Consider the following 27,931-nt stretch of genomic DNA (forward strand, 5'->3'; position numbering starts at 1 on the left):
GGGAACACAGAGCAATGTCCGATTTTTGACATAAAAATAATGCAATTTTGCAAAATTTATGTTATACCAAAAGTGAATAATAACGGAGATACAGGGTGTCAAAGTTGAAAAGTGAAATCACATTTTTTTAATATTTCTCGAACACTTTGAGCTAATTTCACGAAATTTTCTATTTAGGGTTTTTTGAGATGAGAAATTCAAATTTATCGACAATTTTGGAATATCTTTTACAGGGTGCCACAATCGACGGTTGAATTCTCCCCTTTTGCATATTTATGGATGACTTCTATTTTACAATCAACTGGGAAGTCCTGCCCAGTAGACGACAAATTATTAGCAAAGACCGAGCCAGTGTCCTAGATGTCTAGACGTCTATTCTTTATAAAGTAATTAAAATGTTCTCGAGCACTAACCGAAATCTTACACCCAGACTGTATCACATACATATGTGATTATGGAGTTACCACAACTAAGATGATAAACCCTGGATTTTGATAATCTTCTCGTCTTGTCTTTAATCCTGACGATGTACTGGCAATATGCTTTTTGAGTGCTGACGCTCTACTCGTTATATACTTTAGAGAGAAATTTTCAAAATTGATGGAACGTAATAATTTATGGAAAAGGAATGGTGAAATGAAAAGAAGAAGTCCAAAGGAAAGATTGGGAACTGACCGGAGCACCACTTGACCAGAGGCGAACCATTCCGGGTTTTAGTCCTTTTCTAATAGCATTACCTTCGAAGACCACTTAATAAATCTTCAGACCCCTCAAAGGACTCTCTTAACAACAAAATAAAGAGAACATGTAGATTTTGGATCAAATTTATTTTGCAAATAGTTAAGTATTAAGCAAATTAAATTTACTAGCGTCTTCTATTGAATGGTTTATTTACTCGGTGTTGTGAACTGAAAATTTAATTTTGCTGATGATCCCACGTCGTTCTCAGTCCAGGCATAAGCATCGTAAACAGTATTAGGCTGAAGGTTTTCCACGTGAATTGAAACGACACGCTCACGAGAAGCATTGTCCACTATAGTGGCATTGTACTTCTCATCAATATCTGGACCTAAAGATAAGTTTACAATAATAGATGATTAATTATTATTACTCCAATGTAGCTTACCAACTATTTCTAGATATAAAAGAAAACCGCATCGATATTCTACATAAGTCTGCACAGTGAAGAGAAAATCAGACGTGGTGGGTGTAAAAGTATCTTTAGTAAGGGAAGGTTTATCTGGTGGATCTATTGAAATGATTAAAAAATAATGAGGCAGAAGATAGAAAAATGATAAAAATATACCGGAGGCAATTGCCCTAATAGATCCGTTAGTTGACGGAGGCGTTATTCCTGGCTCATTAACATCAGCATTAACCACCAAATAATACGTCATGCAAGATACAGTAGGCTTAAATGTGTAACTCTGCTCGGTTACATCTTCGGTTACTGGACTATCATCTTCATTCCAATGGACCACTTTATATGAGGTAACACATCTAGTTACAGATGGGTCCGAGAGTTTCCATTCAAAAGTAACACCACTTGCACTGCTAACTTTACTAGTGATATCAACGCCAACATTATCATCTAGAGCAAGGATTAATTACGAGACATAAATATCTTGTATAATGGACATTAACATAATTTATATGGAATATAAACAGTTGAAACATTTTTAATACCTTTGGAAAGTTTGGTGGTGAGGTTCACATCGTGGGTTGGTCCTGATACATTTTCTGAGGTAATTGCACGAACGTCAAATGTGTATTCCTTGCACAATTCAAGATTTACATTTAATTTAGTCCCATCCACATCGTAAACGTTATGAATGTTCGTCTCTTTGTCAAAAATATCTATAATGAACTTAGTGACGGTGCAGTCATTGGGATTGGATACCCATGAAACCACCTTGGTGCTATCCAATGTAATATCATCAATTTCACCAGGCACTATAAAGAGAAGAAATATTTAAATATAGATTGTGACTTCCATTTGAATAATAATTTTTATATCAAATATACAGGGTGGTCAAATACGGTCAATACATCCTATAACTTGTGAGCTTCTTCAGATAAAAAATTGAAGAAATTTGAGGTGGACAAAATTATTTACTAAATTAAAAAGTATAAAAAAAGATACTTCAGTTTCCCTAAACTTCGGTATTTAATATAAACTAGCAAACAATCGTTGGGTATTCCTGGCTGGTATGGACTGTTGAAAATGTGGATGTAGTTGAAAAATGTTGCGAGTGACCGATTAGATTTCGTTTTGTAAAAGAAAATTTCATATTATGTAGTAAAACAATGTATACATGGTGTTTTTTTAATGATTTCAGTGTTACTATTTCGGATACGACTAGAGTTACAAGGTTGGTTAAATTAAACTCATATGTTGTTGCCACACATTGAGTAGTTCGTGATGCTGTTTTTCGTAAAATCATTTACGAAAAACAGCTCTACTCCGCAAACAAACTGTATTCTCTAATTTAACCAATTTGGTAACTCCATGCGTTTCAGAAATAGCAATATCGAACGCACATAAATGAGACCCTGTATGCCATTTACGACTTTTCTGCAGGAAATCGTGTTAGTTGATCAATTCTAAAATAAAATCGGAATATTTACAAAAGAAATCACAACCGAATTGATATTTGCTTTTACTATGAATTATTCACAGTGCATTAGGTAAAATATCAATAAGGATCATTATTAAAATCTGAAACAAAAACAAAGCCAAGATAAAAAAATCACTTAACTTATTTTATTAAACAAATCATTTGACTTTGTTGACAACTTTTATTGGAGAGAAAAAATCCCTTTTTACACTTACCGCAAGGATTGTCAGCGAAGGAAGACGAAGATAACACAACAATAAACAGAAGAACCAAAAACTTCATTTTGTAGACAGTAGATTCGACAATTTGTACGAAATAAATTCATCAGATATTTATATACTTTCTGCCTATCGGGATACAGATAAGCTCAACTGATTTCATTAAATCAGTTGTTCAACATCATGTGTAGTTTTACATATAGACGAGTGGTTGTAGCACTCGAATTTTTAATGCGTTTGTTACATATACCTAAGATATCATTTACAACTGAAAATTTTCACTCTTAACTGTTAATTATCCATAACTCTTTTAATGCCTTAAGAAGCGTCATGATACAAAAAGAATACCGTGTATTATATTAGCAAGAAAAGCGAATAAGAGGTCAACAAAATGCTGGGTTGGAATTTTAAAAAATGGCATATTCCAATTTAAAAATAAGACTTCATTAAAAAAAGTAATCCTAAAATAATAATAATAATAATAATAATAATAGTGCTTTGGGACGTGACGTTTCCGCGAAACTGAGTTCCCTAAGCCGCTAAGGATAAATGAGTCAGGCTGTAGGTTTGGTTATATGACTTACAGATGGATCCAAAACATACCAATTACAATACATTCCTGGTTCGTGCAATGAGAGTATATGTTTTGGAATTAGATAGTTCAAAGGTCTGGAAGCCCTTTCTGGAAAGTCCTCATTCTTAAAGAGAAACATTACTCATTCCCGAAGATGAATTTCAGAAACTACCTACAGCCAGAGTTCTGCAAACCTCCATATAAATCTGTAATGCGCATGCCTAACATTTCTCGTGCTGCTCTCTTCCGATAAGCAAATACGATATTTTGGTTATCTAACGCTAGACGGCTTGATAAAACTCTTATTGAATAGCGAATGGAGTATAACTTCCTAATATCACGAATATACACATTTAATTGCAAAGTGTTATCAACTTGAAGTCCCAAAAACTTGGCCGATGTCGCCAAGAGCAAATTGCCCTTTAATGAGGGTAAATTGGACAGATACACAGCATCTATTGTGAACGAGATCCATTGAGGTTTTTTTCCTTGTACCATTCTTGTCCGCATTTTGGCCTCAAACTTTTACAATCGCTACGAAATATTGTCATGTCCACTATTGTTGTTATTTTTTGTTTTATTTACAGTCTAAAACTGCTTAGACCCGTTAATAACTTCAGAAACGACACGTTTCTACATTCTTCCAGGTCCGGAGGGAACGGCCTAGATCATTGATTATTCAGTAGCAATTGAGCTGTTTTTTGTTCAGTAATTTGTATCTGCTCTCTCTTTATTTTCATCCCTTTCTTTTGTTTTTTATTATTCCCCTACTATGTCGTTCAAGATTTCTCAGGCAGTATCCATCTTATTGTCAGACTATTATTTTTCTAAACTTTTGAAGCAATTCGTTATACTGCTTCATCTCATTACTGTATTGTTCCATCCTCCCATATCATCCATTCTGATACCAAATAAGACATTGTTGTGTCAATAGCGATTTTTGGAACAAAAAATTCGATTCTTATAAATCGAAATAGTGTGATATGCCCGTGAAAACCTATTGATGACATTATCTAAATCCACCTGTTTCAGAAATGAAATTCCTGTTAGATGTATGTATAATTATGAATGTTGTCATTTTGAATGTGTTTGATACATATTTGAAATTACTCATATTTGTCACGAGTGGACCGAAAATCATTCTAGAATACTTAAAAAGGGGATTTATTCTTATCGTTTTCTACTCAGAATATCTCGTGCCTACTTGAGCCATTGAGCCGTATTATTTACAATTTACAATGTACTCTCGATGCCAATGATGTCTCATTCCCCTAATCAGGACTGATAATTCAACTATGTTGACAGATCTGTATACAATAAAAGGAAAATTTTAAATAACTATTAAATTAACATATTGAGTATTCTCGGGTTCGTGCAGAAGACCAAAAAGGTATTCCTACACCTGTTGAATTACCGTACTTGTCTATGTATCTTTAATAGTTTTGCGGACTCGGAAACATACAGAAGACAGTTATAAGCTAGCTTTAATAAAGAACTCCTTAAAGCCAAATAAAAATCAATATTATTTATTGCAAATAAAAAATAAACAATAATTGGAGATATTCGCAGGACACTTTCCTCGTTGTGGTTTAGTCTGCATTGAGCAGTCGTTCCCATGACTAAAAGTCGAATGGAAAGATCCACTGGTGTAAAGTGCTCTTATTAAAAAAGGAAAATGAATACTCGAAAAAAATTTTAACTGCACAAATCAGGTCAAAGTAAAAAACACAATGGCACATCTATAGCTTACTACATACAATTAGGTGGTTAAAGTTAAACGGTTAAAACACCGAGCATATATTACAATTATAGAAAGTTCACTCAACCGCGGTGCTTTGATCTAGTTAGATCAAAGCGCAGCACCGATAGAATCCAAAGAGACCAGGTATTCACAATTCTCTCGCTTATTTGGCTCACTTTTATCATCTGATAACACGTTAAAATACAGTTACTGCTTTCTCCGCTTCCAGTGGGCAATAGGTGTCTAGTGATTAAGGGCGTATTCGGGCGTTTGACTAAGTGAATTTTCTATGATTATATGTATTCGGTGATTAAGCTTCAAAAATACTGCTAGTTTGGTATATAATATATATTCCAAAAATGTGTTGTTATTGAAATACAGAGTGTTAATTTTTTTTAGCTTTTACTTCACAACTCCTTCAACTTTTGAGATATCCATACTTTGTATTTATAAAAACTACTTTTTACTATTAGAATCTACATGACTGCAATTGACAAATGGTTATCAAAGTCTACAAGATGATACTTTTTCGTAGGTCAAAATTGTATATATAATCCCAAGCTTTTTTGCCGCACGTCATTTCCAACAGTCAATAGTACACAACAAATTTTATTTATTGTTTATTATTGATTATATGAACTATTATTTGACTATTTTAATTTTTTTTTATATTAAACTTCGTAGGAAGGAATCAATAACAACATAAGTATATCAAGCTAGAATAAGTCGAACATTATTCACACTCGAAAAGACTTATTGCAATCTGGAGTGAATGATAAGCTTCAAAACGTTTTTGCATTTCTGAACAAATAATTCAGTAAAATTTTCCATTTTCTTACAACAAAGCATAATTATTTTTTGTAACCTTCAACGTCCTTCAAGAATCATACTTAAGTTTTACTATCGCAAATTTAACTATTATTTTAATTCAATTATCATATCAACTTACTAGACTCTTTCTGTAATCACTTACACACATATATCCAATGTCTATTGAGTGTTTTGTTAATGATTTTTCCTCTACTTAAATAAGTCATCAATATTTACTTTGCTTTGAATATTTTTGTTAACTTAGAGTAATTGTTCTCTGATAAGTTAAGTATTAAGTCAATTGCTTCCGCGAAATTAGGAAGATTAGCGCTAAAACAAAAAATTTCAATGAAATATTTAGTGTCAGTGTAGTATTGATAATATACAGGGTGTCCCAGATAAGGATGAACAGCATGGGGATCTTGGAAACGGTAATAGATACAAAATGGTTTAAATTGGGAAAAAGTTGGGCAATTTAAAGCAAATTAATAATCTGTTTTTATATCGACGAAATTCCGAATGGTTACGAAGATATCCGGAAAAAAACGAATTTGGCGGTTTTCGTTTTTTGCAAATAACTCTTATACGGTTATAGTTAGAGGAATAAAAGTTTTACATTATTAAAGCACTTTTTTGAGAACTGTTTAGCAGTGTTGCCAGTTTTCTTGTTACATCCTTACTTTCGGAGAAAAATGAGTAAACTTTTGATTTTCATATGGGCGTGATATCAATTATTTATATTTTCAAAATCGTCATAAAATTCCCTTTTCAGCCATGCATTACATTTAATATTTTTCTCAGAAACTCTATGAGTTATAGCCATTAAAGCATTTTTTGATAAGCATACCTATGCCTGGAAAATAATGGTGGTTTATTTGAACATTTGTTATAATTTGAGATTTTGATTCGATCCAAGTTTAGCCGCATTGTTGTTATTAAATACATAATTTGAAACAATTATTTTTTTAATTTTAGGGTGATACCAGTAATATATTTATACTTTTAAATAATGTTGACGTTTCCACAGCATTCATTTATTTAATGTGCACCATTACTATAAGTCAAAATCATGGCCTACTTATCAAAAAATGCTTTAATGGCTATAACTCATAGAGTTTCTGAGAAAAATATTAAATGTAATGCATGGCTGAAAAGGGAATTTTATGACGATTTTGAAAATATAAATAATTGATATCACGCCCATATGAAAATCAAAAGTTTACTCATTTTTCTCCGAAAGTAAGGATGTAACAAGAAAACTGGCAACACTGCTAAACAGTTCTCAAAAAAGTGCTTTAATAATGTAAAACTTTTATTCCTCTAACTATAACCGTATAAGAGTTATTTGCAAAAAACGAAAACCGCCAAATTCGTTTTTTTCCGGATATCTTCGTAACCATTCGGAATTTCGTCGATATAAAAACAGATTATTAATTTGCTTTAAATTGCCTAACTTTTTCCCAATTTAAACCATTTTGTATCTATTACCGTTTCCGAGATCCCCATGCTGTTCATCCTTATCTGGGACACCCTGTATATTTACATTTGAATCTAAAAATTGTAATACCAATTTCAATTTTTTTGAGATTTTAAGTTTCTCATTCGACTTGTACTAACAATGTGATCTTTTTCGTCATTTTATTAGGTTTTTTTTTTAATCATGTTTGATCATACTTTTAACATCTATTTAAATTTTACCAGGATCAATACATGAAATAGGTATTTTAAATTTTTGAAATTATTATGAGGTGTCTCAAAAAAAGTGACATTCATTTCTAATTGGACCGTTGTGTACCTACCTTCTTAAGCATTAGAAAGATTATGTTCTCTACCTCTGAAGTCTTCTAGTACATTTGCCTCCGATGGCAGCTTAGAAGTTATCGAATAAATCACTGAACTTTCACGAAAGTTAAAAAGAAAATTTGCGCATGTATCTGGCAATTTTTTGTATCTTGCGAGGAAAACTTGCAAGGTTTAATGCGGCCTTAATACATAAATTGAAATATGTTAACCGTAAAACTCGATGTTTTTTAAACATCAAGACGACTCTAAGAAATGCATAGAATTCCTAGACACCGAAGTATATAGAAGCCACATATAACACTCTTATTTAATACGCGTTATAGGCATAAGTTTTGGATTATGTAAACTTACATGCCTTTATTAGAGAGCCAAATTATAGCTCTTCAGATGGAGTTGAAATTTTCCCTTATTTGAGGTTGAGATAATTTTCATCACATTTGCTTTTCAAAAATGAAATCTTAATACTCTCTTCTTTTATGCTGTTGAATAAAGAAATCCTCAAAGCATATACCCTGAAACCTTGACTTAAGTAGAATATCTCTAGAGGACGGCGCTCAATAAGACGTTATGACAACAATGAAATTTCCAATGAATAAGCATGTAAATTTTGACATTTTTTAAATCGCTATAAAAATTCGAAACATTTCATGTAATTTTCATATGTTGATTTTCGACTTTTTTGAAGATAATGTCGTTTGAGCTTTAACCACTATGCCAAAGACGAGTCTTAGGCTTGCCGCATAGATCCACGTAACATATGTATACTGCATCATGCATATGAATATGTTTAGCTACTTAACGATTTGTTACGAGAATACATAAACTAGGCTTGAATCTCTAATTTGACACCTGTCAAATTTTTTGATAGATGTGAAATTTTGTATTTTTATTCGTCTTGATAAGCTATGACAGCAACGTGCGATTCAACGGTTGGGAAAGTACGATTCTTGAACGTGCGAAACGCGTAATATTTCGAACGTCACGATCGCGAAAATAGATGAAAATCAAAATATGTTGTATTACATGAAATACTTAGAATTTCGAGACTATTCCAAAAATGTCTAAATATACTGGGTGTTTCCTTCCATCACAAATTTCCAAGTTGCCATTGGTCACAGTACAATTGCCAGTATTTTTTTTTTTAATTTAACAACCCTCAAATCGCTGTTCTTCCATTTAAATTATTCTGCACTAGAAAAGTTTTTTTTTATCCCAAAAAAATTATCGCGAAGGCAGAAATACTTAGAAGCTACTTTCTATTCAAGTTGCGCTCGTCGTCCATTTGTCATGTCTCTGTCGAACTTCTTGTGCTAAACAAATAAATTCACAGAAATCCCGAGTGGTGCTCGTTAGTCACGCAGTGAGATTAGCAACGGCCGATTTCAAACACTTTTAAATAAATATAACCCCTTCAAAACTAGCAACATGTGTCAATCTATTCAGAAAGCATTAGACACCACCCATGCTTGCTAATATAAAAAATACAACCAGATGTTGGGCGTAACTTTGCGTAATTCAATTATAGTCAGTCTGTTATTTGGGTAGTTGTTGGATTGCTACTGGATTGAGAAGAAAGGAAAATATAAATCTGTAACGCATTGGCGTAGGTATTACTTAATAATTTAGCAACTTTATACGTTTTTATGTTTTGGCTACGAAAGTCACACCGCTTTTTCTCGATTTCATGTATAGTGTCACTAATAAACTACACATAAAACGGATTTTTTTCGTTTTTGAAGCAAAATCGAAAAGCGAAGAAGGAATTCCTAAGAAAAAAAAATCACATATGACGTGTTCTTTATGTACGACTCAGTATATATTTTTTATTTACGGTTTAGACTACATCACTTGCACTTTGATCTCACTCAAATATTGTCAGTTTTATTTAAAAAAAAAAAAAAAAACACTACGCCATTGAAACTGAAAAAAAATGTTTCATCCCCCAAAGTTCGAAAATCAATATACATATGTGGGGTAAGACGTTAACTAAAAGTACAAAGGTGTAATTTTACTTGTTTTATTTGCTATTGTTGAATCATACCACAATAATTACCTTTTACAGGTCTTCTGTTGGTGAAAAGATTTTAGGGTTGAAAAGAGTTATAAAATGGGTCAAATAGGGTAACATTTTTATTGTGGTCTCCAGAGAGCGAGCCTAACCTTTAATTCAATCACTTAATGAAAACATAATGATTCGATTTCAAACTAAATGTAAAACCGAAATAAAATTAAAAGAGCGAAGAGGCAAAGTTTTTGACCCATTTTGAATATTTTTCAACGTTGCCATGTTTCTATGACTTTGAACACGTGGTCAGTCGGTGACCCAACAGTTAAGTGGAGCATTTGGTTTTATTGCAATAGCCTTTAATTGTTCGGCTTTGGTCTAAGAATCTTTTGTCGGCTTTTTAGAAAGACATAAATTCGTGTCTTTCCGTACTATTCGGTTTTAAATTTGACCATAATTGTTTAGCACAAGGACAGTAGTGAGTGCAGAGAACATTAAACCAAAGAAAGTCTAACAAACTATGAAAAACCGTTTTACCACTTACTTTTTTTTACTTTTAAAATGGGCCAATATATATCCAACATTTTTCTGTTTTCCTCCTTTATCTTCAAATGGCAAATGATTAAAAAATAATTCGAAATGGTGATAAGTTACTTACATGAGTTGGGCTCAATAGAGTCAACAGTTGTGCAACTGTTGGGATGTCTGTCAAACGACGGAACACCCTTAAAATAGAATTATAATAGGTGGGAGTTGATTTTATTTCTGCTCCGAACCGAAAACAGTTGCGAAGTGTTGCACAATTGCTAGTTCAGGTGAATGCGGCCATCGTGAATCTTCATTTTAATTAAATTGTACTTAAATATTAAATTATTTTTAATCCTTGACCAATTATTAAACGAACATATTACTTTTAATTTCTTTATGAACGTGCCTGTAATAACAACTAAGACTTAAATATATAAATTCTTCGTATAAATAAAAAATCAAAATGTGTCAGTATGATTGTAACCTTTCAGGCATTTTGGAATTATTAACAGATCTATGCTTTTATGTTCAAACATTCATAACTTTGGCAACTTCATAATTTATCATTACTATTTTGCTGCTGTTGAATCTTTTCCTATAGCCCCATACTATTCGTCAATTTTTTTGATCATATTGTTGCCGGAAGATTGGCGTGAATATGTACGGAAATATTTGTATAAAATTTTTTTGAACATGTTGTTTATTAAGAATTTATTAAAAGCCTGTATCGTCCTCGATTCGTAGTCTTAAAATATACTCTTTGCGCATCCCATATCCTATATTTAACGTTTTAGTCTAGTTTTTTAGGTTTTCTTAATCCATCTACGTTTTTTGGCAAAAGTCGTTAAGTTTCAAGAATGCAAAGATACTGGCTACGATGGGAATTCTCTCCAATTATAGTTCAGTAAATGGAAGAAAAAAATAGAGATTTATTAATGATCGCCTCTGAACGTGGCTAAATCGCTCTCTGCTCAGATAGACAATTGGAGAGACTCTTTGTTCAACATTCGACTGAACAGTTTTTGAGATATTTACTTCAAATTTTGATTTGCATTATTTCGCTGCGTGATTTTATATATGTAGTGTATGAACGTATCACCCCAAAAAAATGTAATTTTCATTTTAAAAATAATGAAAACTGCATTTAAGAAGATCGACGTTATGGAAATAAATAGTAGTAATAGAACATTTTAAAGAAATATACACATTTTGTTGACATATCGCAGAAAAGAAATAAATAGTTAATCTCTTCCACCAAATAGACGACACCCCAATAATGACAAGATGAGATCTGCACAAAAGAGTCTTCAGTTTACTGATGCATGCAGAGCTCCATCGAAGAGTGAAGAACTGAGATTTGGCCCACCTGGAGCAGTCTTTGTTTCTGATAACAATGGTCTGGTAATTCTATATTATATGGTTTGAATTCAGATATATCTCGTGAGGATTACGTCAAAAGAAGTTGGGGAACTATTGTATTTACATAAAAGTTAAAAGCATTGATTTATATTTAAATCCCGATAAATAAAACGGCTGAAAAATGTGGTTTTCGAATATCGTCGTTCGTTAATATCATGTATTCATTAATGATTTTCCTCAAGCTATTAACTGTAACACGTAATATTCGTAGCTGCAGGGTGGATCAAATTGGGTAGATCGATTTTTATGTAATTTGGAAAGTTGCTGGAGTTGGAATCTATTTAGGTTATGCAGGTATTGATGTTTTGTATCAATAAACAGTAACGACTCAACCACGCTGAAGGTTTAGCGACATTGAAAATACATCCTTAATGTTCTAATTCACTAAAACATGAGCTATTTATTAGAGTCCAACCTGCAAAAAGTCTCTTTGCAATATGCACTCTTTTTAAATTTTTATCTTTAATAAATAATTACAATGAAAGCGGATTTGCTTATAAATTTCCATCCTATCTACTTATTTTTAATATTTTTAAACTTTCATTTATCTTACATTAATTTGCGAAAATACTAAAAATGATGCTGACAAACTAATAGGAGCAGTTCTAATGAACACTCTTTTATGAGAGTGATCATTTCAGATTTCGTGTTCTTTCATCTTTCATTCTTGAGAATCCAACTAATTTAAAATCTTTTTATTGGAAAAATGAAAAATTCAATTGAGTTAAACATTTCTACTTCTTTATGATAAAAAGTTGAGTCATTTACTGGAACCTTATGCGGAGGCAATTGCTCTACGTCTTTTCAAGATATATTTTCAAAATTTGCAAACTCAACTACTACACACTAAAGTGAACTAACAGCTGGAACAATGCCGATTGGAATTGCAAAGAGAATTAATAATTTGAGCTAGACAGGTGGTACATCACCCTTTTATCAGACGATTTATTACAACTCTTAATGTTCGGTTTTTCCAAAATTCTATAATGTACCGCAATGGCTAGACGTTCCTTTGTATATGCTAAACTTTCCTCCCTTGTCCATTGTTTAGAGGATCGTAAATTATTTAGGAATATTGGCATACTTAATAGCATCCATGACGAATTTTCAATGGTACCCAATTTTTGGACACGGTTGGTGGTTTCTCTAGAGATAAATGTCACCGCGAAAGGTGTCTGTACCTGCCTGGGATGACCCGGACATTAAGATTTACTCTATTTTAATTTAATAAACCAATTTTTGAATTGTTTTCCATAAAATTTAGATGTTCGTTGAAGATTTCTGATGCAGTACCCATAAGGACCTCTCGCAGAAATGTCTCACCTGTGAGATTTCCAAAGTGCCAGAAATTCCGAAGATTTACGGTCTCCTATGACTATCTAGGTGAGTCCCAGACATTTAATTAACTCGCTCGTCTTTAAATCCAGTTTCTGGAGTACTAAATTTAACTGTGTCTTGCGTATACCGATTCTCTAAAAATTGCTTTCGAGGGCTGAAGACCATAGTTCTCCATCTAATGCCATGAATTACAACATGGTCAATAATAGAAACTGTTTTTCCTGGTGCGTCCATCAAGGACTCAATTGCAATTTACGATACTATTTTCACTCACATTTTTCTTAACCTGGTCATCAATTTGCAGCAATTCTCACCGATTCTGAGAGAGTAATAGTCGGAACATTAAAAAACACCCCTGTAGAAATTAAACGGTTTTCTAACGTAAAGAATAGATAATCACTTGATTTCCTCTATTCGCATTTTCCCTTCTAAACCGAGCTCAGTTTTTGAAATCTTCAGGCTCCGACTATGATGAAAGATATTCCAAACAGACTGAGTTCCGTGGGGAGTATAGAAACAACAAACAAATTACAAAAAACGGGTGCATTTTTATGCTATTTTAGATAGTGTTTTGAATTTGAATCTGTGTACAGAAGTTCTCAAAATGGGAGCAAAAGAGCTTCAAATTGTAATTTTTTAAAATCATAAAATATCTAAATTAATTGTTCAAAATGTTGTCCGTTAACTTTCTGGCAGTGAAACAAGTTTGCTTCGAAACGTTGTCGCACCTTTTGGAATACTTCGGGGCTTATTTGGCGGCATTCATTGACAATGCATTCTTGTAATACTTTTAAGGTATTTGGAGGAGTGGCATAAACTTTGGCCTTGAGATGGCTCCATAAAAAGAAATCTAATGGGTTCAAATCTGGGAACCTTGCGGGCCATTCAATTGCATCCCTTCTACCGTTCCAATGATCAGGGAAACTTTCATTCAAAAATTACCGAAATGCTAATAAATAGTGTGGTGGTGCACCATTTTGAAATATTAAGAGATTGTCTGAATAATTCCGATTATTTTCCACAAGATCTACTAACTGAGGATAAACGAAGTCTTCTAGCCACTGTAGATACGTTTCACCAGTTAGATTTTCAGGAATAAAATACGGTCCTATTATGTAATCTCCAAAAATACTCGCCCAAACGTTTAGGTTTTGAAGGTATTGAGTATGCGCTCCATGGAAGATCTTTGGATGAGCACTTGACCAATATCTGCGGTTGTGGCAATTAACAATGCCGCTTACAGCAAAGCTTGCTTCATCCGAAAAACAGATATTGAAAATGAAATTTTCATTTTTAGTTGCTCTTTGGCTCATGAGTTCGCAAAACTGTAAGCGACGGTCAAAATCGTTCTCGTTTAATTCTTGTACAAGTTCAATTTCGAATGGGTGAAATTTTTGGTGTTTTAAGATTGTCTGAATACTGGTTGCATTTACTCCAGTGGAAATCGATCACTTTCTGGTACTAGTTGGTGGTTCTAAAACCATTAGTCCCAAAACCTCCACCTTCATCGCTTCATTTCTAACCGGGCGTATACGTGTTTTCTTTTAAATTAACAACCGAACCAGTTTCTTTAAATTTCGCTACTAATTCCAACACTCACTTTCGGCTCACATACTTGTCTCCATGATGTTGGTTGAAGACGTTAGCTGCTTGGCTTTCACATTTTTCATTTACGAAAAACAATTCAATTATCTCAATCCTCTCTGCAATCGAATAAACTATTTTTAATGATAAGTTGGCACGCCAAACTAGCAAATAAAATTTCTCTTCGAAATTCTTACAGGTAAAAACGTGCCGATAGTGATTTGATACCAGTGTTATAGCAAAAAACATTAAACTGATGTTGTTGTTGTTGTTGTTGTCTCAAGTCCAAAGTTAATGCCACTCCAAGCACTTTGGAAGCATTGCGAGAACGCATTGTCAATGAATGCCGCCAAATAAGCCCCGAAATGCTCCAGAGAAGGTGCGACAGCGTTTCAAAGCAAACTTGTTTCGCTGCTGGGCAGCTAACGGACAGCATTTTGAACGATTAATTTAGATGTTTTTGCGCTTTATGTATCATAACAGTGTGCATACAGAAATAAACGATTTACTCGTCAACGGTTGTTTCAAAGCGAGAAATTTCGGTATCACCATAAAGCCCTTCAAAAGACCTTTAATTCGATGTCGCACTCGACCCCCCTCGCCGCTCAAAATTTTGGTGGTGGTTCTTCCCCGGCGTAGGGGGTGAAAGAAGTCACCGCCAGTATTTAGTAAAAAAACAACCGTCCCCCGCCATACTGAAGTTGACGTGTCCGAGGATTTTTGTACCATTTCCCCGTCGACCGAGAAAACGGCCCTGTCTCGTTTCAATGGGCGCACCCCATACGAACGTGAGCATGGAAAAAAGTCAAAGATAATTCAAGACATAACTATTACTATCAATCCCCACTTTTAAGTATAAAAATATTATTTATTTCCTAGGGCAGGCTTTACCCTTTATACCCAAAAAAAGCCACAATCATTCTTCCTGTGTGGCAGAATCTGCCATCAACTTGAGATATTGCAAGTCACGCCCGGGGCAGATGTTGACAACCGTCTTGTTTGCTAAAGCGAAAGAGAAACAACTGCATCCCTTTTGGAGTATTAGCCCTTTTTCTTATTGGTCCATCTCTGATCCACGACGAATTGTTTTCGTATTTTTTTCTTGCTGAACGTATTGTATGAGGTTAATAAATAGGTTACTGTTTTATGAGAAGGAAGTGGATGATATTGTCTCATCACGTTTTTGTGCCCTTACGCATGCACGGTGTTTGTGTGGATTTTAACGAGTTTGGTATTTGCAGGGAAGGGTTGGTTGGAGGTTGGATGTTTGTGCTTAGGACGGTACGACTCGAAGGGATACGTTCCACATATAAATAATCGACGGTTGGCGGCAAGTGAACTGAGCGCACAAGTTCAGCTTCTCTTTATGCAAACTTTTCTTTCCATTTGCACGCTTTTTGTTGATCTACTCCAAAAATCCGAGAAATTGCAGAAATTTCCGCACTGCAAAAATCTCAATAAATTACCTTCAAAACCGGTTTTTGCTCCCTGTTCCGAGACTTGGTAAGCGTTAGTCAGTCCCAGTGTTCGAAAAAAAGGGACTTCAGGTAATTTCTCCCTCCATCTCATTAACTACGCTAAATGTTCGATTTTTTCTACCTTTTGCACTAAATACGTTTGCATTTGATGTTTTAAATTTTTACGTGCTGTATCTCGAATTCAAATCTCAAATTAATGTTTTTTTTTCTGGAATCTTGAAATGAGTGAGAAAAGCAAATATGTGGTTAGTCATTTTTGTGCCAAGGGCGTAAAACTCAACATGTACTCACGTAGCTGAAAAATGGACCAGGGCGTAAAATGGTATTGCACCGGAGGAGCAAATACATTTCTTTTCTAAAACCTCCAGGGAAAATCAAATATTTCTCCCCTATTTCAGGGAAGAAAACCGCGCTTTTCATGTGTAAGAAGAACATTTTATAATCATAAATACATACAATACCTGCTTCTTTTTCTAGAAATCAGAAAATTGGCGATAGGAAAAATGAAATGCTCTGGAGGAAAAGAGTCTTTTACTCCTTTGAAACTTGCGAGCCTTGGCTTCGCATTAGGCTTCAAATTATTCGCAGAAGTAAAAGTAGCGCTTTCCTCCCTTGTTGTGTAAATAGCTATTGTAAGATGATTGAGTCGTCATGAAATTACATTATTTCGTATGCTCCAAATTGTAAGCATCAATTTCGTCGACTCAGCATATTGCCTTTATTTGCTGATGTTCATGTCTAAAAACGTTGCCCAAGTAGAGTAACATAAAATAAATTTAACTGCCTTTTTTATCTGATTTTTAAGCCTTAGGATGTAAAAGTGTAATTTTATATCTGAAAGTAAGAATCTGCTGACGAATCATTAAACTTTTCCATTATTTAACCGGCTTTGTATCTCTTTTAGTTTTCGTGTTCCCAATGGCGAGCCTCGAATTAACACCACATGTGCATGCGAAGTGTCTTTTTTAAGAGTGTTCACTATTGCCAATTGGATTTCCGAAACGGTGGGAGTTCGAAGGATTATTGAACTAAAAAGAAGTGACCATTCGTTGAGGTCATTTAGGAAATCTTCACGATGTTACCGAATGTTGGTCGAGAGTTATTTGAGAAAATAATTTTCCAAAATTAGTACTTTATAAACTATTTTCCTCACATACTTCGGAAACAGAAAATTTTCTAACATTTGGCGACTGAAAGAGATTTTTTTGACTGAGAATGATTATTCTGCCTATTTCGGGTTACCTACACGAGGATGTCAAGATTTCAGAAGAAATATTTGTGCATTATAACTATTTCCATTTAAAAAAGGTCCTAACGGTGGGTAACACAAAAAGTTCCCACCTTTATGCTAGGGCTAACATGGCAAGGGAATCGAATTTTATTACATTATCACGTACGTGATAGTTCTTAAGAACAACCTTGCTGTTCAAATGTGCCTGGGTTTCAGTAAGGAATAAAGAAAATGCGAAAATCCACAGATAAAACTCAATATATGTATTAAGATAGGATGTAAAGTCAAGACAACCTAATCGTATTTTATTTCAATTTAATCAATTTAAATTCAGTTTAAATCAATTTGAACATTTCGCTTTTTTCTTTAATCCCAGTCCTTCACAGTCTTCTTTGAGATCCGGAAGCAAGTCTTTAATTATACGGCTTTTCTCTGTTAACATTGAAATATTTATTTATAATAAAAATGAGACAGTAGGATAGGCAGCAATTACTCGGGGTATCCCGAATCAATATAGGGGGTTCAGGCCGAATAAGAGCTGAACCAGAAAATTAAACAATATAATAGGGACGTAATGGTTTAAATGAGTATACAGAGTCATTCCTCAGAGCTAAATGGCGTGGATGAAAAATGCATACCTACAGTTCTGGGAAAATATTAGGTTATTGAAGCTTTCACCTTTAGACTTCATTATTTGGTAATTAATAAAGCTCGATATCAGCGCCTTAACATTTAAAGTTCGGCGGTCCCACAGAATTCCCAATCACCATACAAAACTATGCATTTTTTAATAAATCGCTATTCGTGGGCAGTGTGGATGGACCTCACGGAGGGGCGAAGTTGGACGACGGTCCAAAGCAGCCCTTTCTGGTCGACGGTTTTCTTGGGGGTAGGGGGGCAGTGATAAAAAATTTCGCCCAGGGCTCCTAGACATCCTAAAGCCGACTCTGTTCATGGGTGATTTCACGTTAAGAGTATTTTAATTACGCAAAGACTCTTTTTAAAGAATGAAAGTCTGTTCTTTATACAGAAAAGAGACATTTTGTTTTGTTTGGTGTGTAAACCATACTTTTCACTTTTTCTCCGTATTGTAACAAAAACTATCGTATTGTTTATCGGCAGCCAGTTTAAAACGCGGAAAATTAATTTATTAAATTACAAGTTCTCGTTACCATATCAGCCCTTTGAGGGCTAATGCTGTCTCGGTCGCTTTGTGATGAATTTTTTGCCTTCAATTGCGGTATGTAGCACGTAGCGATCTCAGTAACATTGTTGCGAAAGGCATTAGTAGGGAAATAAAGAAAAACATTTTTTTTCCTATACTAAGAACACGCTTTAATTCTCTGGAAAGTTTCTTTGCGTAACTAGAATTTACGGACTATTAAGCCCCCTGAAAGGCGTCCTGAGTAAAATCACAGTCGAAAGTTATCTGCCGCACTATAATTAAATTTCTAATCCATCTGCTTAAAAATATACAGCGTGCCCCATTAGAGACTGGCGTTAACCCAGCTTGACAAAGACGGACTTGGACCGAGCTTTAGTAACCAAACCCAGTTCAAAATCAATAAAGTAACTTGTGCATAACGTAACTTTTTAATTACAAAATTACATTTTCCAGCTAGTTTATCCTTCGTCTTCGTGCGACGTAAATGAAATTACAGCTTATCTACTTCGACATGCGACTAATATTTGCTTTCAGTTTAATAACTTGTGATATTTTTTTGCTACATATTTGTTTTATGGGTTCAACAAACTGATTTGCGAAACAGCAAATTATATGAGTAAAAAAAAAGAAATTAAAAAAATTTATTTTAAAGTAACGCGTACTAAGATAATGAGAAAGGATTAATGTGAACCAGAGAAAGATCAACAAGAAATAGAGCATTCTCAATGTCTTGTTTGGAGACGAGTCTAGTGATTTTTTTCCGTGCAGAAAACACTACTTTCCCGCGCGCAAATAGAAAGCTATTTTAGTGCTTGGACACTTGAAAATGCGGCTTGCAGAATGCCTTGGTTTCGAAGTTTATAATAACCATAAGGTTATTATAAACTTAAACTTAAGGAGGCCCTTTTCATCAATTTTTGCTAGGTAAAACTATAACTGTTTATCTTTTAACGCCAAATCCCAATACGTGAACAACCCACAAATGAGTAAATCAACTTTTCTACATTTTCTAAGGGCTTCCTTGTCTCTTGATTCACTTCTAGGACTTCACTGATTTATCCAAATCTAAATCTTCATGCTTAACTGAAGCTTTAGCGCACTTGAATCCTTTCGATGAAAAAAAAACGCAGCTGTCAAAAATCAACTCCATTTGACAGCTTTAGCTCACTTACGCCCTCCTATAAACAATCTATTGCTGTCAAATTAACTCAATTTATGATAGTAATATTAGTCTTATTGGAACTTCAGTTCATGTTGAGCAAAGCTTAAGCGTAGCTTATTAGCTATTGGACGACGGAAAGTTCGTGTCGATTTTGAAGGAAAATTGAAATTTAGAAGATTTATATAGGTGCCATTCTGTTCTACAACCTTTTTTCATCTTTCACGCAACTTGAAAATTCCGTCCTTCCAGAATCTCTCAGGTTTTTTAGCGAAAAACTTGTGCACGTGATCTTTTACCATAAAGTTTTTTCCATTAAGGGATTTTGTAATGATCGAAATAGGTGGAAGTTAGAGGGCGCGAAGGCTGATGAACCTGATAGAACATCCCAATCGAGTTCCAACATCTGTTGTCAAGTTATCAAGGACACATGAGGCCGCGCATTGTCCTGATCAAACACGACGCCCTTCCGATTCGCTATTTCTGGACGTGTTTGTTCAATTGCTGTATTTATTTCGTCTAATTGGGAAGAATATGTTTCTGAATTTATTGTCGTGTTGTTTGGGAAAAGCTCATAAGATGGGATCCCTTTCCGACCCTACAAGACCTAGAACATGACTCTCTATGGATGAAGACCGACTTTTGGAGTGGCTAAAGATGGTTCATTCCGTTTTCTCTTTTTTGTTTGTCGCTTGTGTGGCATTTTTACCTTTTTGGTGAAAGAAAAGCATTAAATGCCGAAAATGCACTTTGTTTTTTTTATATTCGAAGGTGTGTAAAACTGAAGAAAATTAACGTATCGTAACCAAATTTTTTCTCAAATATGCCTGAAGTACCGTCTTTTACGATTTGTACGCACGTTATTTGTTTTCAGTCGTTCTGATGTATTCGGATTTGTCCTTACCTCATCTGCTCAAAATTAGAACGAACTTTCCGAACAACCTAATAAATATTATGTAGTTTGCTCGTATTATCGGGCATTAGAGGTGTTTATCAAAAGTAATAATTGCTATACGTACCTTTTGTACGCCCATATCCCTTTCTGGGAAGTTTTTGGCATATTTAGAATAACATAAGTAAAGATAAGTTAGACATAAACACTTTCCAGGATGATTTTAAGTTTAAGTTGCCATTAATGTTTTCGGTTATCCAGATTATAATTTGGAAAATCGGAATACCTATTAATAAAAATAATTATTTTAGTAATTACGTTAGTTTAATGATTATTATTATCCCACTATGTATATCAGCGTCATATACATATTTCACCGCACAAGGAATAATATAGGCAATAAATAAAACAACCAAATTAATGAAATTATCATTTATTCAATGACAAGTTGCCAATATAGCCTGATTACTTTTAAAACATAAACAGTTACCAGAGATGAATAAACAAAAAGTAACACAGTAAATTACAATGGAATGTAACGTCTTTTGAGAATATTAGTTTATAAAGCAACTAGTGAAATGAGAAACATCTCTGTAAAAAATGGCTGTTATTGACTAACGTTATTGCTAAAAATCCGAGATCTTTAAGAAAAAAAAACTGCCATTTTCTTTCAAAGAATATTTCCTCCAGATTTGACATAAAAATCAGGCTAAAGATCAATAAACACTATATAGAAAACCTTACTAACTAGACAAATTAGAAAAAAATACTTATTCCAAATAGTTAAGTAAGCAATGTAACAAATTCCTTACAATGATACAGGGAAATTCAGTCTTAACAAAAAATACACAATCCGAACTTTCAAGAATACCTGCGCCAGATAAGACAACTTTAATAATAATATAACTACTATCAAAAATAATAACTGTACAATAATACACCTTAAAAACAATTAGTTTTCCAAAAACAACACAATTTGGTAACCACCTAACACCTAGAGACTTTTCGTAAACTTAGCAAAAACTTTTGTTGTTCAATCGGCGCAAAAATATACAAATTGCACTAAAAATAAGTTAGTTCTCAAGTTTAACACAGAAATTTGAAAACATGAATCAGGTCACTTTTGAAAAAGTTTTGGATTAAAGAGAGCGAAGCAGACATAATAATCTCGAATAATTCAGTTTGTACGGGAATTTTAAAAACCCAAAGTAAGAACAATACTCTCAAAAATATTAAAAGGAAAATATTAAGCTTGAATTCAAAGTCTCAAAAATCAAAGTTTAAAAAATAGCAAGAAATGACATGAAGTTGATATTCCGCTCCGGCAGCCAAAGTCATACTTTTTGGCATAATTAGTGGTAATCAAACTATTAAACAAATAATTGAATTAATTCAAAACTTTTTCTTTGATAAATTTTATGTCCGGAATAAGTTCGAATAGGAAACTTACTATAAAAACACTATAACCACAGTTAGTCCATAAACCTGGCACATCAATTCGTCTTTTTTAAGTGTAAAAAGGAAATTGGCACAATTTAACTGAGGTAGTTACGTTATCTGTAAAAGATACTATTAATTACCTATCGTCAACAAATCATCAGTATGTACATCAATTCACACCTATTTTAAAATAATATATAAAAACTTGCGTTGTTCTGTATTATTGCAATTGGTTTATCGCTTTGACAAGTAAACATCATCAGGGCAAAAATAGTTTGATAGGGACTGACTGGTTTATTCTCCAAAACGATAAAGCCCCCCGTTTTAATGTCAACATTTTATTTATGTTTCGAATATTTTATTTATTTAATAAATCAAATCCGAAAAGTTTTTTTTTCCAGACTCAATTATTAAATCTCAAAAATATTAAAGTTAATATTTTTACACCACAAGTCAAATTTGTTGCTTATTAAATCCCTAGGTTTGTACATTGACATTAATTAAGAGTGTTCTTAAATGTATAGCTTCTGATATATAAATATTTTATAATCTATTCTTATAACTGAGATATCTGAGGTATTGCTGTTGGATTAGTATTGTAAAGATATAAAGAAAAACTTCGTGATTGAGCAATTATTTCTATAACATCTCTTTTAAAAAGAAACTGGTTTTCGTTAGTTTTTCGAAACCAACAGAAATATTTTTTCGAAAAAATTAAGGCTCGAAGACAACAAATCGTGGTCAAATAATCATATAGAGAAACTTAATAACGCTAGTACAATTTAGATTTTTAAATCTTTTAGATTTTTTTTTGCCATTTTGAACTGTTTTATAGATTTTTTTTACGAAAATTATCATTCTCGTTATATTTACATCTCAATATACATGATGTCTCAATTCTATTTAGGCGCTCAAATTGTTACTTGATCAAACTTCATTGAAAAGATGATGGTTAAGAAAGCCGCTTTCAATAAGCATTTAGAAATATGCGGAGACAGAACCAAAGCGGAATGGATTGAACGCTTTTTACTTTATCCAAAACTTGTAGTCCATATTCGATTCTTGTAATTACTATTGTTTAATATTTAGGAAATGCTACAGCACGAAGATACAAAATTATTGCCATTTTGAGCATCTTTGGGCCACCCTGTACATGCATAGTGCGTTCAACAGAATGGTGGACTCCACTGGAGGTGTCGAATTTTTTTGGTTCTATGTAAAGATATATTTGAACCTTTTTTTTACATTTAGAGGACAACTTTTTCTCTTCTACAAAATTCATCTCTCAACGTTATAGCACAATACTCAATATTTCTGGGTGCATCCATATTTTGGACACACTACATATAAGCAAATGAGCCTTGAAGGCAGCTTCCTTAACCGTAAACTTTTAGTCTAAAATTTTATTCTCTAGTATGTGAAGCGATGATATCATCTAGGGTTGGGACGCCCTGTATACACGGTCTCTTGAAATTAATATGCAATCAAAATTCTCCGCTAAAAACATCACAAAAAGTTCACATGAAGTTAGATCCAAAAACGCTATGTTTCTAAGTCAGGGGTGTTAAAATTTAACATTTTATTATATTTTTTGCAATGCATCATAATGAAGCGTTTTCCGACCTGCGAACTTTTGCCATATTTTTCGACATAGAACGTGCTGTTAAATTATTGCAGACTAATTTCGAAACACACTATATATAAAATAATTACTTAAGGTGGAATAATTAAATGTTTAAATACTTTGGCAAGAAAAACTAACAAAAACTCCATAACCCAGTTACTGACCTAGATGAAATCCTTGAAAACATATATACAACGTTCATAAAAAATCTCGAAACATTAATAAAAAATATTAATAAGTCAAACTGCCCTCCCTTGGCTTGAAACAAATCAACACTTCTGAAGTATTAACTACTCATTATTTACAATAATAGGTAGAGTGCCAGTTAGTCAGCAAATGCATGGTACACGTTTTTAGCAACTTTTTTGCTTAAAAATGTTGTTAAAAACGTGTATCAAGTTTTGCTTAAAACTTCCATTAGGGAACAAATACACAAAAAAAAACATCAATTTTCTTTCAATTAACTAGAAATAGTTTTCCCTAAAACTGTTAAACAAAGAACATAAATGATTTATGTTATCTGTTTAACAGTTTTTGGTAACACTCACTGACGTCCGAGTTGACGCCTCATTTTAAAGCTTTTCAGCTTCTCATTGCACTAAGTTTCTGGTTCTTCCTCAAATGGGTGTCCATGTGTTTGACCATGTGGTCCTTTCTGATGAAACCTTTTCCGCAAGTTTGGCAAGCGTATGGCTTTCTGCCAGTATGACAGCAAATGTGCCTCCTCAAGTCAGTTTTATGATTGAACATTTTTGGACATTTTTCGCATTTATGTGGTTTGTCTCCAGCGTGCTTGCTAGAGTGCCGCTCAAAAGTTTCCTCATCCGAAAATCGTTTGCCGCATCTTTGGCACTTGTACGGTTTGTCGCCGCTATGGAAAGTTTTGTTATGCTGAGTTAAGTAGCAAGGACGGTTGAAAACCTTATCACAGTCATAACACTTTGTCTTGCTTAGTTCCTCCTGGTTTTCGTCGGTTCCAGGAGTGCTTGGAGTGCTCACGTTCCCTTCTTCGTAGTTCTCCTTGCTCTCTCCTTGGGCATCTTGTGGTGGTACCGCTACAACATCTTGCGATTGCACATTAGCCTCGTGGTTAATATCGGCATTCAAATAAGTGGTGACATCTGTATTGCCAGTGGTGTCATTGAAGGAGACATCGTTATTGTTATTAGTAGATGTTGGGGAGAACTGCTCGCTAGGACAGATGTTGTACAAAACATTTTCCCTATTGAAGACCTGTTGCTGGGCAACCCCATCGTTCTGAGGTAGAATGGCAAACCTATCCAGATTGGTCAAGGAACATCTTCCATTGGCATCTTCTTCCCTTAAAACCAACTGTCTAGAAGCATCGTTCAATTCCACTCCGTAAGAACTTAAGAAATTCATAGAAGGTAGGGTCGACGTGGACCCCGAACCCCCCACGCTAGCATAACCTCCTCCAAATCGATGCGCTTGGATATGCGCAAAACTGGGAAGACGTTGGTTCTCTACTTGGGCTACATAGTTCTGTTCTTCACCAGTAATACTGGGGTTGTTGGTGATAGCCGTAACTTGCGTAACGTGGGGGGCATACCCGTTTGGGTACATCGAAATCTGCGACGCATCCATTGGCATCATGTGTGGCTGCGGCATCATGTTGAAGCCATGAGTTGATGGAGCCATTGAAGTCAAAAGGCCTCTCGTGTCCTGTGGCGAGAGACCTGCATCCCCGTTTGGGGGGCTCCCATTGGATATTCCAGGAAATCCTGGACTTGGCATCATGGGTCCCGCTAAAGCACTTGGATGTGGTAACGGGCCATGATGCTGACCCAATGGTGAGTGTATCGGCGTTGCATGGTGCATCGATGGTGACCGATCATATGGACCATTCGGCGAGGGTTGGATAATTCCAGACATTGATGCCAATCTAGAATCATATTGTGCCATTCCGTTACTATCGTCCCCTCTGGAGTCTTCACGCGGACTATTAGAGTTCTGTCGGTCATCTTTGTTGGATGCAGAATCTCGAGCTGGATGATGGTGGGCGCTAATTGGCATTGTGGCTGGATCTGGTTGGCCACTAGATTTCACGGCATTCTTGTGCAAAGTGGTATTATAATGCCTTTTTAAATGCCCTGAGCTGGTAAACCACTTGTTACAAGCGGTGCAGTTGTACGTCTTAGGTCTTCGGGCTTCATTGCTTTTCCAATTAGCGCTTTTCGTACCTGATGAAACGGTTGGCGTTGTGGTGCTAGGAACTTGGGTCACCTGGGAACTGCTGATCACTGAATTGGCAGCCGGAGGTGATAAATGCTCAAATGATCTATATTGTTGATTTACAGAACCCATATCTGGATTAGATGACGACGATACGCCGCCATTAATAAAGTTTTGATTCTCTGCATGATGTGCAGGGAACATCTTTTGGTCGGCAGAAAACAACTTGCTGTCTTGATGGATTGATGGCAAACTAAACAATTTTTGATCCCCCGTATCGTTTATGTAAATATTCTGATCAGCTTGAAACATAGTCTGTTGATGAGCGGTTTGACTAGGCCAAGGATTTAACATCGTGGAAATGGTATGTGAATTTCCAGGCTCGCCATTCGGCCGTTTATCGCTGGATTCCTTCGACTCTGCCCATGCTGGGTGAACCACTTTTTGGGAGTCGAGATCTAGAATCTCACTTTGAGAAACTTCCTCCTCTTTAACAGTTGTCTGTTGTTCAAACATATACTGATTACTGGGATTATTCAAATGATTAAGATTGGTGTGGTCTATTAACTGGGCAGCGGTTTCACACATGAAACCACATTTATCACAGTGTTTTGGGCTCGGAGAAGGGGTTGGCTGGGGAGGATAGTTGGGGCTGCCTGGATGGGCAGTTTTTGATGAATCATAGTATTGTTGTCGCACATAAGGGTTATAACGAAAATTAGAAGAAATTACTTTGCTGGAATGGGTCTCGTTCGAATACGAGTTATTCTGCTCCGCTTGAAAAAATTCAATTGGAGCAGAATAACGTTGTTGTTCAGGAAAATGAGAAAATGGTGAAAAATGGCTAGGCTGCTGAAAGGCTGGGGAAACAGACTCATTTTTTACAACTTGAAAATTTGAGTAATTGGATGTAGAGTATATCGAATTGTCGTTGTTTTGATACGGAGATGCAGCGCTTTGATAGCTTTGGGGGGTCGGTGGGTGGGTATAAATGGCCTCGGGGGTAGTGCGCTGATACTCAGGGCTCCTTTTCTGCATATCAGAACCATCGCTCTGCATAGAATTGCTTGAAACAAACTCACGTTTGATGTTCGCGGCTTGCTTCGTCATGTTGTTATTCTTTTCCTCCTGCGCGTTCTGTGGTTTTGCAGCCCACTGTTGCATTAAATTTCCTGCGTGATACTGGCGATGGACTTCTAGCGATTCTGCCGAATTCAGCGTCAAGCTACACTCATTACACTTAAACTGCTGCTGGAAGGATTGGTTAACACCACTGCTGCTTGCCATTTAACTGAGGCACTGTTTTCTTTAGTTCAGTTTTGAAACGGAAAAAATAAAAAGTCCAAATAAAAATACAACAGTCACTCTGTCACTATCATAACATGACCAACGTGGTTAAGTCCGGTGGCAGTTTTGTTAAGAAACTAGTGCAAAGGCCAAACTCAACGCGAGACATAGTCATGAAACAAAAGAAAATTAAACGAAAAGAAACAAACACACGAAAAACAACACGTGTTTAGCCCATTGCGGAGGCGTCATCCGAATTTTTAACCGAACATTTCACTGACCGGCAAATCCTGAACTGACCGTTTAAACGCTGAGCCACAACGCGACGTTCTTGTACTTTTTCTCTCGTTCGGTCCGTCGACTACTTTCGGTAATGGACAACCGGCAACTGAATGAACAGATCTCGAACTGCCGGGTCCTCTGGTATAATTTCGGGGGTCCAACGTGCGTGTATAGTTTCGCAAGTTCGCATAGGCGGCTCTCGGCCAATGGGGTGGTCCGAATTAATGTCCAGGGGTAGTGGAGGGGGTGATAAGATGCTGCATTTTTGAACATAGACAACTCGCCGGATTATGATGCTTACACTAGCCGGGATTAGGGTGGGGGGTGGATGGGTGAGGGGTTGCTATTATGAGTTTGCAAAAGAGATATTTGGGGGTGGGCGAGAGGGGATTTTGTGGGGATCGAGTAGAATTTAGATTAAGGTGGAAAACGTAATTAATAAAACAAACAAGGAAGCGTACTTATGGAATGTCTATTTTAAGAGTTAGTGCTGGTGTCGGAAAATAAATCAAATATTTCAAACCATAAGCAGGTACCGATAG

The 27,931-nt window shown here is 35.0% G+C and overlaps 2 protein-coding genes across 3 annotated transcripts; both read right to left on the bottom strand.

Moving 5' to 3' along the window:
- Positions 1-766: 766 nt before the first annotated feature.
- Positions 767-27,904, bottom strand: LOC136412006 (uncharacterized). 2 transcript variants are annotated; one of them, XR_010752377.1, is made up of 2 exons: positions 22,733-27,904; positions 767-778 (listed from the first exon to the last, which is right to left on the bottom strand). XR_010752377.1 is itself a non-coding variant. In XM_066394846.1 (1 exon), exon 1 carries the CDS (start codon positions 27,105-27,107, stop codon positions 24,210-24,212), a length of 2,898 nt encoding a protein of 965 aa, XP_066250943.1. In that variant the 5' UTR covers positions 27,108-27,904; the 3' UTR covers positions 20,981-24,209. The 2 variants fall into 2 exon arrangements, 1 of the variants encoding a protein (XP_066250943.1); XM_066394846.1 differs by lacking the exon at positions 767-778 and having other exon boundaries at positions 20,981-27,904.
- LOC136412141 (uncharacterized) lies at positions 811-2,974 on the bottom strand. Its single transcript, XM_066395071.1, has 5 exons — positions 2,834-2,974; positions 1,687-1,953; positions 1,307-1,591; positions 1,127-1,249; positions 811-1,069 (listed from the first exon to the last, which is right to left on the bottom strand). The coding sequence occupies exons 1-5, from the start codon at positions 2,898-2,900 to the stop codon at positions 888-890; spliced, it is 924 nt and encodes a 307-aa protein (XP_066251168.1). The 5' UTR covers positions 2,901-2,974; the 3' UTR covers positions 811-887.
- Positions 27,905-27,931: the final 27 nt, after the last annotated feature.

The sequence above is a fragment of the Euwallacea similis genome, chromosome 11, assembly GCF_039881205.1.
Source record: "Euwallacea similis isolate ESF13 chromosome 11, ESF131.1, whole genome shotgun sequence".
NCBI classification, from domain to species: domain Eukaryota; kingdom Metazoa; phylum Arthropoda; class Insecta; order Coleoptera; family Curculionidae; genus Euwallacea; species Euwallacea similis.

Coding starts and splice junctions, on each gene's coding strand:
- LOC136412141 (XM_066395071.1), bottom strand. CDS start 2,900: ATGAAGTTTTTGGTTCTTCTGTTTATTGTTGTGTTATCTTCGTCTTCC. Junction 1,954..2,833: donor CTTCGCTGACAATCCTTGCG/GTAAGTGTAAAA, acceptor TTCTCTTTATAG/TGCCTGGTGAAATTGATGAT. Junction 1,592..1,686: donor CACCACCAAACTTTCCAAAG/GTATTAAAAATG, acceptor TCCTTGCTCTAG/ATGATAATGTTGGCGTTGAT.
- LOC136412006 (XM_066394846.1), bottom strand. CDS start 27,107: ATGGCAAGCAGCAGTGGTGTTAACCAATCCTTCCAGCAGCAGTTTAAG.